Source organism: Xyrauchen texanus, chromosome 48 (assembly GCF_025860055.1).
Source record: "Xyrauchen texanus isolate HMW12.3.18 chromosome 48, RBS_HiC_50CHRs, whole genome shotgun sequence".
Classification (NCBI taxonomy): Eukaryota; Metazoa; Chordata; class Actinopteri; order Cypriniformes; family Catostomidae; genus Xyrauchen; species Xyrauchen texanus.
This window is the reverse complement of record NC_068323.1, coordinates 14,369,468-14,388,423: the sequence shown is the minus strand read 5'-3', so window position 1 is coordinate 14,388,423 and position 18,956 is coordinate 14,369,468. Positions and strand designations below refer to the sequence as shown.

The 18,956-nt window shown below is 37.6% G+C and overlaps 1 protein-coding gene and 1 long non-coding RNA gene across 3 annotated transcripts; one reads left to right on the top strand and one right to left on the bottom strand.

The window, feature by feature from the left end:
- The first annotated feature begins 4,447 nt into the window (after positions 1-4,447).
- On the top strand, positions 4,448-13,902 carry LOC127639440 (cyclic AMP-responsive element-binding protein 3-like protein 3-A). 2 transcript variants are annotated; one of them, XM_052121495.1, is made up of 11 exons: positions 4,448-5,150; positions 5,280-5,405; positions 8,361-8,471; positions 8,586-8,793; positions 9,221-9,354; positions 9,936-10,046; positions 10,140-10,246; positions 11,098-11,166; positions 11,266-11,350; positions 11,662-11,758; positions 12,999-13,902. In XM_052121495.1, exons 2-11 carry the CDS (start codon positions 5,394-5,396, stop codon positions 13,310-13,312), a joined length of 1,248 nt encoding a protein of 415 aa, XP_051977455.1. In that variant the 5' UTR covers positions 4,448-5,150; positions 5,280-5,393; the 3' UTR covers positions 13,313-13,902. The 2 variants fall into 2 exon arrangements, with proteins under 2 accessions (XP_051977455.1, XP_051977454.1); XM_052121494.1 differs by lacking the exons at positions 4,448-5,150; positions 5,280-5,405 and adding an exon at positions 7,970-8,128 and having other exon boundaries at positions 12,999-13,900.
- Positions 8,715-18,427, bottom strand: LOC127639443 (uncharacterized). Its single transcript, XR_007969970.1, has 3 exons — positions 18,329-18,427; positions 8,865-8,983; positions 8,715-8,772 (listed from the first exon to the last, which is right to left on the bottom strand). It is a non-coding gene; the product is annotated as an uncharacterized LOC127639443 (long non-coding RNA).
- Between the last annotated feature and the right edge of the window lie 529 nt (positions 18,428-18,956).

Here is an 18,956-nt window from a genome sequence, read left to right as displayed (position 1 = left end):
CTGGTAACTGCTGCCGCGCCGTGAGTTGGGCCTCCCTGGACAGTAGTGGAATCAAGCGGACCGCCCACTGGGTGTTCGGCCAAGCACGTTATATATAACAATAGCATTACATAACATAAATAAAAATGGTAACTCTTTAATTCACGTTAACTTTAGAAATCACTATCGTTAACATGAACTAACAATGAACAATAGAGTTACAGCATTTATTAATATAAATGTAAATATACTGATACGTTTTATTACAAAATAAATATTTCTATAACATAAGATCACATAACATAATATTGGTAATACTTTAATTTACAATAAGGGTGTACATCATGCGTTAATATTAGTAACACTATACAGTAGTTAAGATGAACTAACAATGAACAATGTTGCCATAGGCAATTGCAGCAGTGCTGATTTAGGGCCATATAGCACGATTGCGATGAACAAGTAAATAAAATAAAAATTTGGAAAATCTGTGTACAGACATAAAAAATGCATGTGTGCTTGAAACTACTTTCTTATACCACGAATCAGAATCTCCCATTGCTGGTTCAAACCAAATGATGTGTTCAAGCCTCTTAAAAACATCACTTTAGAACTACTTATCACAGCTTGGGCTGTTTCTAACATGTTATTGGAGAAACAAGAATGTTGTCAAAGGAAGAGACCAGAAAGGCTCCAATTGCAGAGGCAAAGGAACAGATTTTATTGATAATTAAACACAACAGAGCTGGAGAAATGAGAGGGGAACCAGGTGTTGTGTCAAAGTCTGTTGCCCCTATATTTAATGCTAAACGGCACTACAGGGAACACTAACTGGGGAAATATAGGGGGAACTTCGACACAACACCGGCACCTACTGCAGCGGAGATGGAGAGTGTGTTCACAGGCTTGTGTGCATCGTGGTAGTGTGAAGAGCAGATACAGTGTTGAAAGGTAACCGATGAGGAATACTCTGGTGAAGCGTCAATGCGAGTTAAGCGAACAACAGGATGGTAACCACAATCCAGGCACTACAGTACAGCGAAGACTGGCAACCAATATAGAAAACACACAGCAGGACCAACTAGGGCAGAGACAGAGTGGTGAGTAACACACAATTACAATCTAGCAAAGAACACGTAACAGAGTTTGGTAAATATAGGAAAACAAATCACGATCAGGTGCCACTGCTGCTGAAAGTTGGCATGATCAGCGTTCCCATGGAAACGACATGGGTTCCCAAAGGAACACTGATTCCGCGAGCACACGAACACATAAAACACATGAAGAGAACGTAAACACAAATGGAACAAACCAGTGGACACGAGACAGATGTGTGTGTGAGAGAGAGAGAGATAGATCACCTGTTGACGATACTGTAGTCTGTTAGTCAGCTTTCTGAAGATACCGTCATTTTGGTGAAAATCATCCTATTTTCTCAGTGGAAAAATAGCCATGCACGCAATTATATTACATTTTATTAACATAACATATGAACAATACAGTTACAGCATTTATTAATAATTTTTTTATTATATTATTACATTTTATTACAAAATAAACATTTCTATAACAATAGCATGACGTGGGGGCCTGGGTAGTTCAGCGAGCATTGACGCTGACTACCACCCCTGGAGTTGCGAGTTCGAATCCACGGTGTGCTGAGTGACTCCAGCCAGGTCTCCTAAGCAACCAAATTGGCCCTGTTGCTAGGAAGGTTAGAGTAACATGGGGTAACATAGTTCTTGCTCTCAATGTGGCGTGTGGCAAGTTGTGCATGGATCGCGGTGAGTAGCATGAGCCTCCACATGCTGTGAGTCTCTGCGCTGTCATGCACAGTGAGTCACGTGATAAGAAGCGTGGATTGTTGGTCTCAGAAGTGGAGGCAACTGAGACTTGTCCTACGCCACCCGGACTGAGGTGAGTAACTGCTCCACCACGAGGACCTACTAAGTAGTTGGAATTGGGCATTCCAAATTTTGGAGAAAAGGGGATTAAAAACAAAAAAAAATCTTAACATAACATATAACATAACATTTTTAAAATACAGTTACAGCATTTATTAATATAAATGTAATTATATGAATACATTTTATTACAAGATAAACATTGAGGCGAGTCACTACGACACCATGAGGATTTAGAGAGGATTGGGAATTGGGCATTCCAAATTGGAATTATCCAACAAAAAAAAAAAACAATAGCATAACATAAGATAAGATAATAATGTAATACTTTAATTTACAAAACATAAGATAAAATAACAACAAAGCTAACAGTAAACACTAAAGTTACAGCATTTATTAATATAAATGTAGTTTTATTAATAAATGTAATTAAAATAAACATTTATTTAACAAAGTTGCATTAAATATAATGTAACATAACATACCAATAATAAAAATGGTAACACTTTACAATAAGTTTGTATATGTTAACATTAGTTAACACAATAGATAACATGAACTATCAATGAGCAATATTTCTACATAAACTATATTAGTATAAGTTAAAATAATTTAGTGCAGTTCGAATGAACAGGAACTAACAATACAAATTTCTCCTACTCCGCCAATCTCAAGATGGCGGAGTAGGAGTTAGGCTTCTCACAGCTCTCCCTGCTCAATGTGCTAAAACAGCAGATTTAGAACAGCTAAACAGCAAATCTGAAACTTTTGTGAGTACTTTTGAATTTTGAATTTGACAATGACCCCAATCTAAAGAAGTGCACTCACATGTTGTAGACGCCGACTCGGGCGTGTGTGAGTTGACAACTGCGTCTATGGAAACTATCCTTCATAAGTATTTTGCTGAAGCTGATAAACAATCTAAAGATCACTTTGATCGTCTGGAAAATCAGCTTGTTTCCATTAAAACAACACTGGAGGAACACTCAAAAGAGTTGGACTCCCAACGTAAGCTTACTACTTCTCTTCGTGCTCAAGTGAAATGCGCTGAGGACGCCATAACTGAGCAGTCTGAGGCTTTAAAGAAACTTCAGGAGAAATTAATCACGATGGAGGACCAGGGCAGAAGGAGCAATCTACGTATAATCAACCTGAAAGAAGGAGTAGAACATAGTAATGCACTGTCCTACCTGTTGAGCATCTTTCCTACATGGTTTCCTGAGTTGGCCTCCAACCTTCCGGAGTTTACGCGAGCACATCGCGTTGGCAGCCCGCGTTCTGCGGGTGCTTCCCCACGGCACATGATCTTTAATTGTCTTCGCCTCACTGACAGAGACAGGATCTTGGGCCTCGCAAGGAAAACACCTGCGGTAGTTGATGGTCAAACTATCCGCTTTACTGCTGACTACAGTGATTTCACCGCTTGACTCAGATGTCCCTGCTTTCCAGTAATGAACCGGGCACGTACCTTGGGGTTTGAGGCTTTTTTGTTGTATCCCGCTGTCATCAACTTCAGCCGAGGGTCGGACCAAACCCAGTTTGGTGATTTAAGTGAGGCTGTCAAGTACTTCGATTCTTTTGACTCTTCTGATCCTCATTAACTATGAGAAATATTATTTACGTCTGCTATCATGCTTGTTTGTTTATTTCCGTACGGCATGAAGCGTTATTTCACGTCTGACGTCACTTCGTGGTGACAGATAGACTTGTTCTCATAGAGAGAGATGATTGTTTGTGGTTTACTTTTTTATTTTTTTTATTTTTTAAGGGAAAGGGAAGGAAGGAAGTTTGTGTACTTGAGTGGTTGATTTTCTCTGACCTTGAAGATTGCTGTTTTTGGTTGTTCAATATATGCTGTTTTATTTTATTCCACCACTGGGTCTCTGGTATAAAGCAAACAAAAATGTAATGAGTGTGTTTTCTCAGTGGTTCAGTGGTTCTATTATCAGGGGAGTGAATGAACACAGTTTAGTTTAATTTGTTATCTTGCTTTTGTGTGTGGATTTTTGTATTATTGTTTTGTTTTTTTAAATGTAGGTATGATTGAGTGTGTGTGTATATGGTGTTGGCTCTCATGTTCACCTCTTCTGCACTTTCACGATTTTTACCTCACAAGGTTAGTAAGCTTTATTTTCATTGATTACAAATATATATTTTATGGGTAAAGGTCTCCATGCTATCCATCTAAACATCCGTAGTTTACTCCCTAAAATTGATCAGCTTAGAGCTTGGCTGTCCAATAATAATCCCAATATAATTACTTTGTCTGAAACATGGCTTACTAATAGTACTACTGACACTATTATTCACCTTGAAAATTATGTGATGTATAGGGCTGACAGAGGTTCCTGGGGAGGTGGAGTCGTTACTTATATTTCACCTAATCTGAGTTCACAGCTAATTATTCCTGAGGTGAAACCTGAGTTTTTCGAAGGTATCTTTGTTAAGATAACTCTTCATGCAAATAAACATTTGATAATAGGCAATATTTATTGACCACCTACAGCTCCTAAACTAGAGTTTGTTAAGAACATTTTAGCTACGGTATCATTACTGGGAGACTCGAGAGAAATTATTTTGCTGGGGGATTTTAATTTAATTTGGAATGATTCTTCTACATTCAAAGAACGTAATATGGTTAATGGTGCTAATTTGACTCAAATCATCACTGAGCCCACTAGAGTCTGCTCTAACTCTAAATCTCTCATTGACTGGATTCTTGTTTCTCATCCAAACAGAATAATGACTTCTGGAGTTCTCTCTCTGACTGCTTTAGCAATCATTCCATTATCCATTGTATCTGGAAAATTGCAACTCCTCATCTTCCTCCTAAATATATTAAGGTACGGGAAACTAAATTATTTAATAATAATCTATTTGTTAATGACCTTCGAAGGATAAATTGGGACAGGTTCTACTTAATTCCTGATGTTGAAGCTGCATGGGATTTTTTTTATACTGAAGTTGGGCTAGTTATTGACAGACATGCTCCATGGAAATCCATTAAGGTTAAAGGCCATCATCTGCCTTGGGTTAATGGTGATCTTATTAATCTTTTTAAAAAGAGAGATAGGGCCTGGGTTAAACATAAACATACACAACTGCCTGAAGACTGGGAGAAATACAAACGATTACGAAATTTATGTACAACTCAAACAAGAAACGCTAAAGCCTATTATTATCGAGATCAAATGATCAAATGCCTGTCAAATGAACTCAAATGAAGTAACCCAAAGCAATTCTGGATGCGAGTTAACACTCTAGTTGGTAAGTCCAATATTACTTCAAATAATATGATTAATAATGAAATAACTAATGATCCAGCCGTGATTTCTAATGCCTTTAGTTTGCTTTTTTCTAAAATACCGCTTGTCCAACCTCCTGTTTTTCTCGCAGACCCGTGTCTTAACAGCCCACCCTGCGGAAGCTCTTTCAAATTTAGACAGGTTAGATCAACGGAAGTTCAACAGGCTATTAATAAGCTTTCTAATAGCAGTAGTCCTGGCCCTGATGGTCTTGAGGGTAAGTTTATTAAACTTGCCTCGCATGTACTAGCACCACCATTGGCTGTGCTTTTTAATATGTCATTTGATACATGTGAAGTGCCTCTTGCTTGGAAATGTACTGAAGTTATTCCTTTGCACAAAGGTGGAGACTCACAAATTCTGAACAATTATAGGCCAATATCAATAATTAATAGTGTGGTTAAAGTTTTTGAGAAAATAATTTTTAATCAATTATCTGGTTATTTATCTGATAATAATTTACTTACTCAATGCCAATCAGGTTTCAGAAAACACTTTTCCACTACCACTGCTCTCTTAAAACTCTCTAATGATATATTTTCTAGTTTTGATGACAATCTGTGTACCGGTGCCATTTTCTTAGATCTCTCCAAAGCCTTTGATTTAGTTGATCACTATATTCTATTGGATAAATTGCATGCTATTGGTCTCGCGAGATCATCTTTACTCTGGTTTAATTGCTATTTTCATCATCGTCGTCAGGGGGTGTCCTACAGGGGTTGTCAGTCTGAGTATACAGGCATAGTAAAAGGCATCCCTCAAGGTTCTTCTTTGGGACCATTATTATTTTCCATTTTTGTTAATGACATGCCCTTATGTTGTACAGACTGTAATATTCATCTTTATGCCGATGATACAGTCATTTACTGTAGTAAACCCACCATCTCCGGGATAAACCTCGTTTTACAGCATGACTTCAATTCTATACAGCAGTGGCTATTGGCGAATAAACTTCTCCTTAATAAATCAAAGTCCTACTCTTTATTGTTTCATAGAAAAGCCTTGGATATAGGTAAAAACAACCTTAATCTTTGTTTTCTTGATTCCTCTCCTTTAGTCAACTGAGACCTTTAAATATCTTGGTGTTTGGTTGGAAACTGATTTATCTTTCAAAACTCATGTACAAGCATTGACAAACAAACTTTTCTCTCGTCTTAAAATACTTTATCAATCTGTTAAATGTTTTAATTTTCCAGTCAGGAAAAGAATAGTCTTACAGCTGCTTCTGCCTATTTTGGACTATGCCGACATTATTTATCAGAACACTCCTGCTTCTTGTTTGCATTCCACTGATGTTGTCTACAACAGCCGTTTTGTTCTCCGTTGTCCCTTCAGGACACACCACTGTGTGTTATACAGACAGTTGTCCTGGTTGGCCCCTTCTGCCAGGAGACAGTCTCACTGGTTACAGTTTATTTTTAAAAGTTTTTACTTGAATTATCCAGTTTATCTCAAGCAACACTTGGTGCTTTATAATTCGCTATACAGCCTGCGATACAATGATCAGATTTTTTTTGTTGTTCCTAGAGTTAAAAGACAAGTAGGGAAATATGCATTTTTTAAGGCTCCATATGATTGGAACAATCTTCCTCTTTTTATCCGTTCTTTAACTTCACTTACAGCGTTTCGAAGGGCTCTCGGGGAATATCTTCGGAATATTTGTCTTTGTTTCTAGTTTTGTTTGTTTGACCATGGGCTTCATTGGTCATGTGTTTATTATTTCAAATTTTTATGTCTTCATTTTTATTCATTTATTTATTATTATTATTGTTATTTTCATTCTCAATGTTTTTTTGTTTTTTTTTTGTGTTACTATTAGTTCTTGACCTTGTGCAATGCTAGTCATGTGGTTGTTTTTCTGTCATGTTATCTATGGGGATCGAGTTGGGTGGGGTGGGGTTGAGCATTGTGAGCTGGTGTGTGTGTATTGTTGTGTTTTGTTGTGCTGTTTTTGACCATGATATTTGCTCTGCTGTTTTGGTTCTTTTTTTTTGCTTTGATGTATTGGAGGACCCCCTCGAAAACGAGATGCTTCATCTCAAGGGGTTAATCCTCGTAATAAAGATATGTTTATAAATAAAAAAAAAAATAAAAAAAATTAATCAACGAATGAACTGATTTACTAATTAAAATTCATTGTTAGTTAATGATACCTAGTGAACTTTATTGTAAAGTATTACAATAATAATTTGTAGATTACATTTTATTATTTAATAATTTAATTATTATCATTGTCATCATCATTTGTATATTTTACAATATAAATTAATTAGTACTATTTAATAGTTAATTAATATCACCAATTAACAGTTTATCATCCATTTGTACTGATGCATAAAATGAGTTAATGTATTTTATGATGTATATAATCTTTCTGAATGACAAACTGTGTGAAAGGTCATATTACTTCAAATAGGTGGGAAAATATGACCTTTGAACTCTGACTCATCATGTGTTTTTTCACAACATCTGCAAGCCTTATTTGATCTTGAAAGTACACTGAAACATTTAAGTAACTGAGCAGTGATTTACTGGTGGTTAAAAACACATGCTTCTGCTGTAATATTTTGCCCTCTTAATACACTTTATATTGCACTACTCCAGTCTTCGCTAATACTACTGTTAATTTAATCGCCATAGATTTGTTCTGGATAAAAGTCACCACCACATTTGCAAACTACACTGTTCCTCTTAGTTGTACCCACATTTTCTCTGTGTTTTATAGTACATTCCAACAAAGAACAGCCAATCAATAGCCAGGTCTGAGAATGATGACCTGACTGTTGCGTTGGAGTTCGAACTTTGTTCTCAGTGAGAAAAGAGCCAAAGATAGAGAGTCAGGACAACCTTTTGACAGATATTTTGGTTCGGTCCCAATTTTGACATTATTTCAAGGATATTTTAGACAGGGTCATTGTAATGGAACTGTATTCAGATCAGGTAAGTTCTAATGTTCTTTATTTTATACATTTTTGCATTCTAGCAAGAGGAAATTAGTATTAGGGGTAATCTTTGTTATCTTGCCTACCCATGTAATATTGCACTCAGAACAAAGTTCAGAAAAAAGTGATAGTTTCAGTCTTGTTCGCTCTCAACTTTTTTTCTAGTTCGTTTGAATTCCACTAATAGTAAATAAATAAATGGCAAATGTTTTTTTCTCACGATCTAATAGAGTTATGAGGGGTTAGAACTGCTTGATTTGCTCTTCGATAAGAATGACGGCATCTTACGGCATGAGGATATGGGACAGCAAAATCAGTTCTGGCCAGTTCAAGATGCTCATGTAAGATGTTGCACAAATAATATGTACCTACACATAGAAATGTCTTAAATTGTAGAGATTTTACCAGAATAACCAGCATAGTATGCAAATACCACCTGCATTTTTTATTGAAAGATGATGATGCCTGCCCAGGGTAGTGAGGACTTCAATGCACTTCTAGGTGGGTGTGACTCTGTGTCCGGGTCACCAGATTGGTCACCCTCTCCAAGCGACAGTGGAATAAGCGAGGACCCTCATTCGGATCACATTGATAGTCCGCCACCAACTGGAAGCCCCCCTGTGGAGCCCCGCTTTGTCCCATCTGAGACACAACACAACCATGGTCTTGAAACCAACTTCCCTTTTGATTTACATTTACATTTACATTTATGCATTTGGCAGCGCAGCACTTACAGTGCACTTATTACAGGGACAATCCCCCTTGAGCAATTTGGAGTTAAGGGCCTTGCTCAAGGGCCCAACAGTGGCATCTTGGTGGTGCTGAGGCTTGATTTCAGTGTATCACTTCATAACTGTGGGAAAGAAAAATCTCAAATGAGATCTCTTTAAAGGAGTATTCTTGGTTCAGTACAAGTTAAGCTCAATCGACAGCATTTGTGGAATAATTGTATGATTAGCGTTGATTACGCTTATTTAGATTAAGCGTCTTTGTCTTTGCATACTTTCTGAAGATAAGCACCCATTGCAGAGCTTTGTGAACTTTTCCACATGCAAACAAAGAAGGATAAATTGTATTATCTATGCTGCAGATGGCTGGGAGACCGGCTTCTTCCCATATGGGGCCAGAGGGATGCAGCGTGCATCTGAAACGTCACAAGTGCAACCGACCATTGGATTCCCCCTCACTGTCATGGATCTGCTGCTATCTGACACACCAGAGCCTGTGAGTATTCACTCAGGTGCAAAGCTAGGTAAAATACACTAGACAGAATAGGGCAAGGTGGAATAAGAGACCATTCAGACAGAACATGTTCTTGCGCTAAAAAAGCTAGACATAGCGCAAAAAATAGAACAAACCGCAGCTGTTGCGAGATATGTTTATTCAATAGTTTTTCTATGTAAACATACATTAGACCGACATCTTTGACCGTTGCACCCCATCTCGCTGTTTTTCCATCTCGCGCAGGAGCACTGCGTTTTTAACACCGTGTCAAGTTAACGCATCATAAAAACATAGCACTGAAAAAGCAGCTAGACGTGATGCAAAGGTTGCTAGCGCATGTTTACATTTTTTTTTTTAAAAATACAACATAGATGGACACAAAACACATTCTATGTGAACGGTCCCCAACTCTTTAGTGTGCAGATAAACTCAGAAGGAATTGACAACAAGACATAAATGTTTTATGTTCATTCGATAGGTCTGGACTAGGACCATATCTGAGTCCAACCATCCAGGCAGGGAAAAATGTTGATTGCATTTGTTACTTTCATGTCAGATTGATATTCCTGTCATCTCCACAGCTCACAAAGATGTCCCAGCAATCCTACCAGGAGCTTGTTCTTACAGAAGATGAGAAACGACTGCTTGCCAAGGAGGGAGTGACTCTGCCAAATCAGTTTCCGCTCACCAAGGTAAACTCTCAGTTGGCAATTACACCATGAAAGGTGAGAGCACTAGATTTTCTTTGCAGTTCAATGTTTCTCTTTCCCTCCCCCCCGATCAAGTATGAGGAAAGGATTCTGAAGAAAATTCGCAGAAAGATCCGCAACAAGCAGTCAGCTCAAGAGAGCAGAAAGAAGAAGAAAGAATATATTGTTGGCCTGGAGAGCAGGTATCGAATGTTGGGCTAAAATAAATAAACCAAAAGATGCTAGGCAGCAAGCGTAAAGGAATAGTGCAAATTCTGTCATTATTTACTTGCTCAAATGTCGTATCCAACCTGCATGAGTTTATTTCTTCTGCTGAACACAAAGGAGGATGCAAAATCTCCTCAGTGCGCTTTTCCATACAATGAAAGTGAATGGTTGTCAAGATCCAGTTTTATTTTTAAATTCCATAAAAGTCCATTCATGCTCTATGTTCCAATGCTTCTGCTGCCATTAGATAGCTTTTTGTGTCAGATAGCAAAGTTGAATGCCAAACGCATTAGTTTGCATGTCATTAAGGTTGTCAACTTTTTGCCATGTTTGATAAATTTTGAGCACTTTAATACGCCCTACAGGACGTCCTGGCTAATACGGGACAGTTTGCAACCCTACTATTTGTATAGGTGCATGCAAATGAGATTTGAATGCTAAGGTGGAGGCAAAGATTTACAGCAAATAATGACTTTGGTCCCTGACATTTAGCGTGCAAGTTGTATAGAATAATTTTATGGTGCTTTTTTGGGTCCTTTTTGGAGCTACACATTCATTGTATGCCAAAGTGTTAATTTTTTTTCTTCAAAACATCTCCCTTTGTGTTCCATGGAAGACACAAAGCCATACATATTTTCATTTTCGAGTGAACTATCCCTTTAACATGGCCACTACGTGAACACAGAATGACAAAAGACAACCATTTTTCAAACTTGATGAAATTTGCAGCTACTGAACACTGAAAATGTTTTGACAGTTAGTGTGAAATTTGTTGGTTTTCCTTGGAATGAGTTGCTGGATTCTTGAGGGAAATTTGTTTTTGTAGGATGGCTGCATGCAGCATGCAGAACCAGGAATTACAGAGGAAGGTCTTCCAACTGGAGAAATGTAACATGTGAGGGAATCATTTTATTGGTAATGCTTCACTTTCCTCCTTAGGGGCCCATAGAGGCTCCTGCAAATTGAACTTTCTAACCTTCTCTCTCCTTTTCAGGTCTATGATGGAACAGTTGCGTAGGCTGCAGGCACTGGTCATGAACGGATCCAACAAAACGGTCCAGACTGGAACCTGCGTTCTGGTGAGGGTTAAAAGAAGCAACACTATGGATGAACTAGTCCTTTAAATGTTGAAAATTTAACCTCACACTAAGGTACATTTGGTCATCCATTTGTTAGATTGCACAAGACAACAAATTAGACATAGGCCTTTACTCTAAAAGCATTTCCCAGTGTTCCCCTACTAGGAGGCTAGGGAACACTAATCACAGAACAAGTCCAATCTAAATCGACTTGAGAATACACCTTATATACAGTTGTTACATCAAAGTAGTACCTCACTTGGCTGTACATGCCATTACGCTGAAGCCTTTCATCTGCTTCTGCCCCTCAGGTGCTGCTTCTGTCATTCACCCTAATTCTACTGCCCAATCTAAAGCCCTTCACCGACACCAAGGTCAGCCAACATGGAGACTTCAGCCCACTGAGAGGTGAGTTGTCTGGCCTAAACATCTCCTAGACTGGGTTCTCCCAATCTAGGCCCAAGTCCTTGTGGAGAAAAAACCCATTAAGACTACCCTTATATCCTATCATCCCTAAACTTAGAAGAAAATTTCATGCTTGAAAGAATCATGGGTCCTAGAAGCAATCTGTGTAATGTATCATTTGGTTGACAAGCCATTAGGCCTGCGCTGAAACTTTATGACAGTTATCGGAACTACTGAGGAAGGTGGACTCGAAAAATGGAAAACAGCTTAGTCATTTTTCCCTCATGTTGAATCAACGGTGTGGAAGAAAAACAGTAATTTGTCCTCATCAATCTGCTGTCTGAGGCTTTAAGGGGAAAAGAGTTCTTGTTCTGCAGGTTAAGCACAGGTCATGGTTAAAGTTTGGGCAGTCGGTCACAGTCTTGTTCAATTAGCATCCTATTGAGCTCGGCAGCTCTTATGAGGTGAATGGTTGAAGTCTAGGGGAGGGTCGGTACAAGGATACAATCTTTGGGGGGCATTTTAAACTTTAGGGTGGGCAATAAGTTATTTTTTCATCTGACTGGAATGGTGGAGCACAAGGAAAATCTAGGGTACAGTACATTGATAATATGTGGGTGCTTCGGGCATGTTTCTGCCTAAAGTGTTGATTTTTAGACTTTTTTTTATGAGTGACTATTTGCACTAGGTGGTGTCACTAAAGGTCCACAGAGCTAAAAGTTTCAAAGCTGAAGAAACACTGATGTTTGCCTTGAATACACATTAAGTTAGGTAAAAGCATCTTCCAAATGAATGAATGTAATTGTTGTTTAAAATCAAGCCTAAATTATTTGGACACTTTCTGGTTGTCAAACATTAGTGGAATATGTCGAAAGTTAATGTGATGAACTGCACTAGGACATCAGTGTGAACTTGTGGGCAACTGACTTCATACATCCACTAAAATCACTTTGAGAACAGGCATAAAAGTCATTGCAAAAACGTTTGCAGATGCGACTTACTTTGATATTACGTTATCAAATGCAATGAAATTCATATATCGTAAAATGTGAATAGTCCAATATTTTTAGGGGTGACTTTATGTGATAAGTATTGGAGAAAGTAATGTGTGCTGGCAACTTTTGACAAAACATAAGTGCCTTTCGTAAAATGTTCTCTCAGTGTATAAGCTCCTGGGAGGAAACTTTGAAGCAAGGTCACCTCTGAAATGTCTTCATCAAATTTTCCTTTAACCCCTCTGCAGTTCAGTCACGGTCACTGCACAACCTCCAGTCTTCTCGAGTGCTGCACACCCTGGAGCATCCGAGCTCCGTGGCTGAAGACTCCAAAATGCTTCCTCGCTATTCTGGGGATAAGAATATGGATGAGATAACGTCTCTTCTGGGAACACTTCACAGGAGACCCGGACTCGCCATTTATGACCCTGAATCTCTCAACCACAGTCTTGACCAGGATGACGACCATCACCATGGAGACCCCATCATTGGGCATGTAGCCACAGTGACCTTGACTCAGCGACGTGGCTCAAGGCGGAGTCCACATGCTGATGATGTTTGAAGGGCACAGGGGATTTACCCAGGGATTTGTCAAAACTTCTTTAACAGTGCTTTTCAAGATGAAATCCTGAACAGATGGCCGGAAAGGCTTTTTTTATAATAATTATTTTCTGCTGAAATAATCTTGTGGAGATGTGGAGATGACTTTTTATGCATTAAATAACTTTGGTTAAAGCAATAATTCAATTTGATCTGTTTGGTTATATGCTGGAAATTGCATTTGTTTTATTTTAAGAAGTGGCAGTCTTTATTTTTGGTTATAATATAAAGTGGTTAGGGTTAGATTTGCTTAATCTGTTTTTAATTATATATACATACCAGTGGCGGCTGCTGGTCTTTCAAAGAGGGGAAGCTCATTTTCATTATTTCATTTATAAATAATATACATCATTATTTATTTTTTATATGTACACCCATACATGTTAATATATATATACAAATATGTGTGTGTGTGCATAAACCGTTTTCTTAATTCATTTATTAATAATATATTTTATTATAGTTTTTGTTTATTTTTTTGGTTGCTGATAAATAAATAAATTGAAATCAGGTCGACAATATTAGCACTGTCTGTCGTGCAGTTTGCTAGCTGGCTAGTTCCCTATGAATGAATGAACAAACGATCTAAAAAAAAGGTATTAAACTTGACGGAGGAAATGTGGGTATTAGGTTATACTGAAACAAGGAACGTGGTGTATAATTGTGTTAAATGTAGGCTATGATGAAAACTGGCTAGCAATTTCGCCAAGCAAATACCTAGAAATAGGCTGCAGCAGTTTGTCTTTCGACTACACTTGAAAAATCCACGACGGGACTGACTGAGCTCGAATAGCTTGAAGTTTCAGCGTCAGCGACTTTTTATAGTACTAAATCGCTGTCAATCAAAAGACCCTCCAATCATCATGCGGAAGCTCGGAGTCCAGGCCAGCTCACTCCTCATTCACCCCCAGAGACGCTGAGCGTCCGTGGGCGGGACATAATCGCAGCATTTATCCAATGACCGTCTAGTTTCGAAGCACTGAAAAAAACTGTTCAAAGCAGCCCCACTGAAGTCAATGGACGCTGGGCTTCAACAGGGAAATGCACTGTGACGCTACGGGAATCTATGAGAAGGAAATAGAGTCAGCCGACCTGCTATAAGTACCTGATTCTGAACGAACTCGTCTTCGAGATGAACGCGTTCTAACGCATTTTTAGTCAATAAAATGTTAACATAATAGTACACATTTGACCATTAATTTTTTGACATTATAGGGGAAGCTGAGCTTCCCTTGCAGTCTTAAAGAAATCGCCACTGATACATACGTACATACATACTCTACCGGTCAAAAGTTTTGAAACACTTGACTGAAATGTTTCTCATGACATTAAAAATCTTTTGATCTGAAGGCATTTGCTTAAATGTTTGAAATTTGTTTTGTAGACAAAAATATAATTGTGCCACCATATTAATTTATTTCATTATAAAAATACAATGTAATTAAACAAAAAAAGGTTTTTGAAAATTGATGACTTGGACCAAATAATAAAGAAAAGCAGTCAATATATGCCCAGCATAGATGGGAACTACTTCAGTACTGTTTTAAAAGCATCCCAGGGTGATACCTCAAGAAAGTTGGTTGAGAAAATGTCAAGAGTTCATGTCTGCAAATTCTAGGCAAAGGCTGACTACTTTGAAGATGCTAAAGTATAACACAGTTTTGATTTATTTTGGATTTTGTTTAGTCACAACATAATTCCCATAATTCCATTTATGTTATTCCATAGTTTTGATGACTTTATTATTATTTCAAAATGTGAAAAAACAAAAACATTTTCAAAACTTTTGACCGGTAGTGTGTGTGTGTGTGCGTATATACACACACACACACACGTTTGGTTTCCATGTTTTATGGGGACTTTCCATAGACATAAAGTTTGTACAGTATAAAAACCATTATATTCTATTCCCTAAACCTAACTCTACCCCTAAACCTAACCCTCACAGAAAACATTCTGCATTTTTACATTTTCAAAAAACATAATTTAGTATGATTTATAAGCTGTTTTCCTCATGGGGACCGACAAAATGTACCCACAAGGTCAAAAATTTCGGGTTTTACTATCCTTATGGGGACATTTGGATAGTAAAACCCATTACCCACAAAGTGATAAATACACGTTCTCACACACACACACACACGCACGCACACACGCACGCACGCACGAACACACACACGCACGCACACGCGCACACGCACGCACACACGCGCACACACACACGCACACACACACAGGTGCATCTAAAAAAAAAATTTAATATTGAAAAAAAAAAAAAGAAATCCAGTATCTCAAAATATTAGAATATAGAATTTATAATACAGAAATGTCGACCTTCTGAAAAGTATGTTAATTAATGCATGAATTACTGCATCAATGTGGTGTGGCATGAGGCAATCAGCCTATGGCACTGCTGAGGTGTTATGGAAGCCCAGGTTGCTTTGAAAGCGGCCTTCAGCTCGTCTGTATTGTTGGGTCTGGTGTCTCTCATTTTCCTCTTGACAATACCCCATAGATTTTCTATGGGGTTCAGGTCTGGTGAGTTGGCTTTTTAAAATTAAATTACGGAACAAAATGACCTTTTCCATGATATTCAAATTTTTGGACATGTACCTGTGTATATTACAATTTATATGATCAGTATAACATTTTGAGATGTATTGAAAAATGTACATGAATTTCATGAATAAGCTTTCATGACTTTTGGGCCCCACTGAATTTGTAATGTCAGTAGTTTTAGCCACAATTGTAGAATGCAACAGTTCCCGCCCACTCTGGTTTTCGGAAGTGTTTTTACAATTCATTTTTCCATAGGGATTTTATAAAGTACTTTATTGAGGAGTTCTAAGCCATGAACCAACTCAACCAGCTCCGAGGTGTATCACAACATTACAAACTTTGGTTTAACGCAAAAAGGTCATTGAAAATTGGATAAAAAGACAAAGGTACAATACTGTGTACTTACCATCTGGGAATGAACAACAACCCCATGAAGCACTGTGAATGACGTACTCAACTTAAAAAGCAATGGAAAATTTGATTTGTTGATTTTAAGTATAGAAACAATATATTTTAATTTTATTACCACATATTCAAATAAATAAGTATTTAAGTATTTTGAGGCTCATCAACACTGAAACGTATGAAAACACTTAAATCATATTGATTATTTTGGTTGAATGGATCGCATGACTGTGTCACATGACAACAAATACGTCATTGTTTTCAGATATATCTGTTTTCCCAGCCCACACAATACAACATGAGGATGGCTCAATGTTTGCTGACAAAAACACAATCTCAATGTGGATGGAAGGGCAAAACGGAGAGAAAATGTAAATGATTTCAAATGAAAATGTATTAGTGTGGGAGACAGACACAATTGCATAATTCACAGTACATCAGTTGTCAATCACTGCAGAGCTCTTAAGACACCATTTGTGCAATGCAGTTCCCTGATTGGTGGATCGTTTCTTTTCAGGATCGTGGGTAGTGTAGTTCTTCACCAGGAATTCTGTTTTAAACACGATTTATTTAAAATGAAGATGAAACAATGCGGACTGATGACTTCAAAAGAAGCGGATACCATCTATTAACAACCACTAGCTTACAGTTTGTCTTTAAGGTTTATAAGTTATCATTAAACACTGGTCCAATTCATGAATGTTACATTTTAGAATTCGTCAGCTTTGTACGTTTGTCCTCAAGGAGTGTCCTGTGCTTGCTTTTCCTTTGAAGAGAGTTTCACTTTGTGGGCACTAAACTCAGGGCTGAAGTTAATATTTTATGGTCCTGAAACTGCTAGGTTGCACACTTTAAAGTGATTCATAAGTTGCTTTTAGAAACAAATGAGCTTTAAAAATAAAATCACAATGTACTTAATTGTCTTTCAACATGATTCATAAGTGTACATTGCATCTTTTCAATAAATTATTTTAAATATAGCTGTGACTGTAATTGCTCATTCCCTATTTCCTACATAATGGATGTCAAAGAGTGCACTATATCAGCAAGGAGTGAACAGAATTAGTGGGTGAATTCGGACCGACGTAATCACTATGAGTCGGAGACAGGGCTGGAGCTGTCGCAGAAACAACTTTGTCACAAATGTACTTTTACCTTTCTTGTACCCTTACTTTAGATAATAATAATTATAATAGATACTGTATTCTTATAAAATTGTATATACAATAAATCTTTATTCTGTTAATTCATGTTCAATGTCTATTTTCATAATTAATAAATTAATTAAAAACCTACCAGAAGGAATAAACACATTTGAATAAGCATATGTTAATGTATTTATTTAGACTTTTTTAGTTTCCAATCCATGCTGGGCAACGTTTCTGAGCACAGAGAAGAGATGCCCATGTACAAATGGTGCCCTCATGCAACTATATTATACCATCCATCGATAAGACAAATATGAGTTAGCCACATATTTTTATCATCCTCCAAAATTTCTATACTGTGTGCAGTCTTCTGAATTATCAATAATATCACCTTCGTGAATTGATGAAGAATGTAATCACTTGGGATTAATGGTTAAATTAAAATCAACAATAACTGTTGTTATATACATTAGATATGATTTCATTTGTATAAATAAATTCAATATTAAGTACCCACTGCACTCTGACTCAAAATCAAGAGTGCATTCTGGGTAAGAATCAGTGAAAATATACAGAAAACAAGTTGATGTCCCAAATTACGCACTGTACACTAAGCACTCAGCCATATAGTGCATAAATCAATTTTAGTAAGAAGTTGTAAGTGCATGAATTTTAGAAGTGTAGTATCATCCCAAATGTAACATTTAATTAGCTGTTTAACAACTGACGGAAGTGACTTTTCAAATATGTGATTTGCTGCAGCTAGCTTTAGCACATTGGCCAACCACAGTTCAACACTTGTATCTCAAACAACGTACATATTCACACAGTATGGGATGATGATGATTGTTAAGCATTCAACTCACATTTGTAAGGTGCCATCTTCACAGAAGTTTCTCTAGTTGCTAATTCTCCATTATTTCCAGTTGTTTTGTCAGACCAGCAATGCAGCCAGTTAACTCCGCCCCTTCCGCCATGCACAGCAAGCCCTCGAGCGCTGAGTGCATGACGTGTCCAACATGCCACACTCTGTTGATGGGTGAAGAAGTGCATCATCCGGGTACCCACGGTACACTTCTTTTTTGTTGCATTTTCAGCGTTAACATATTACTTGCATCTACTTACACCACAAATGAACGTAGAATAGTGCAGAAGTGTGCGGTTTGGGATGCAATGTTACACTCAGAATTTGGACACCACTACACAATGGCTGACACCCAAAATAGAGCACTATATAGTAGCCTAGATAAGGGGCGATTTTGGACTCAGCTTAAATGTCTTATTTAAGATGCAAACAGTATTGTTTTGTTAATGTAGCCTAGTGCTAGTCATCTTGGACATATACTGACACCTAGCGGCGTCGATGCAGCATAACGTATAAGTGATACTAATCGGTTAACGACGCTATTGAAGAAATGTGCTAATCAGTCAGATTAATTTATTCCGTGAGCTAAAGTGTCTGATAAATGGCCGGTAAAATATGACTAAGTTCTT

Excerpts from the sequence above, each read along its gene's own strand:
- LOC127639440 (XM_052121494.1), top strand. The coding sequence starts at position 8,108 with ATGGAACTGTATTCAGATCAG. Across the intron at positions 8,472-8,585 it reads GGCCAGTTCAAGATGCTCAT|ATGATGATGCCTGCCCAGGG; the intron begins GTAAGATGTTGC and ends TTTTATTGAAAG. Across the intron at positions 10,247-11,097 it reads ATTGTTGGCCTGGAGAGCAG|GATGGCTGCATGCAGCATGC; the intron begins GTATCGAATGTT and ends TTGTTTTTGTAG.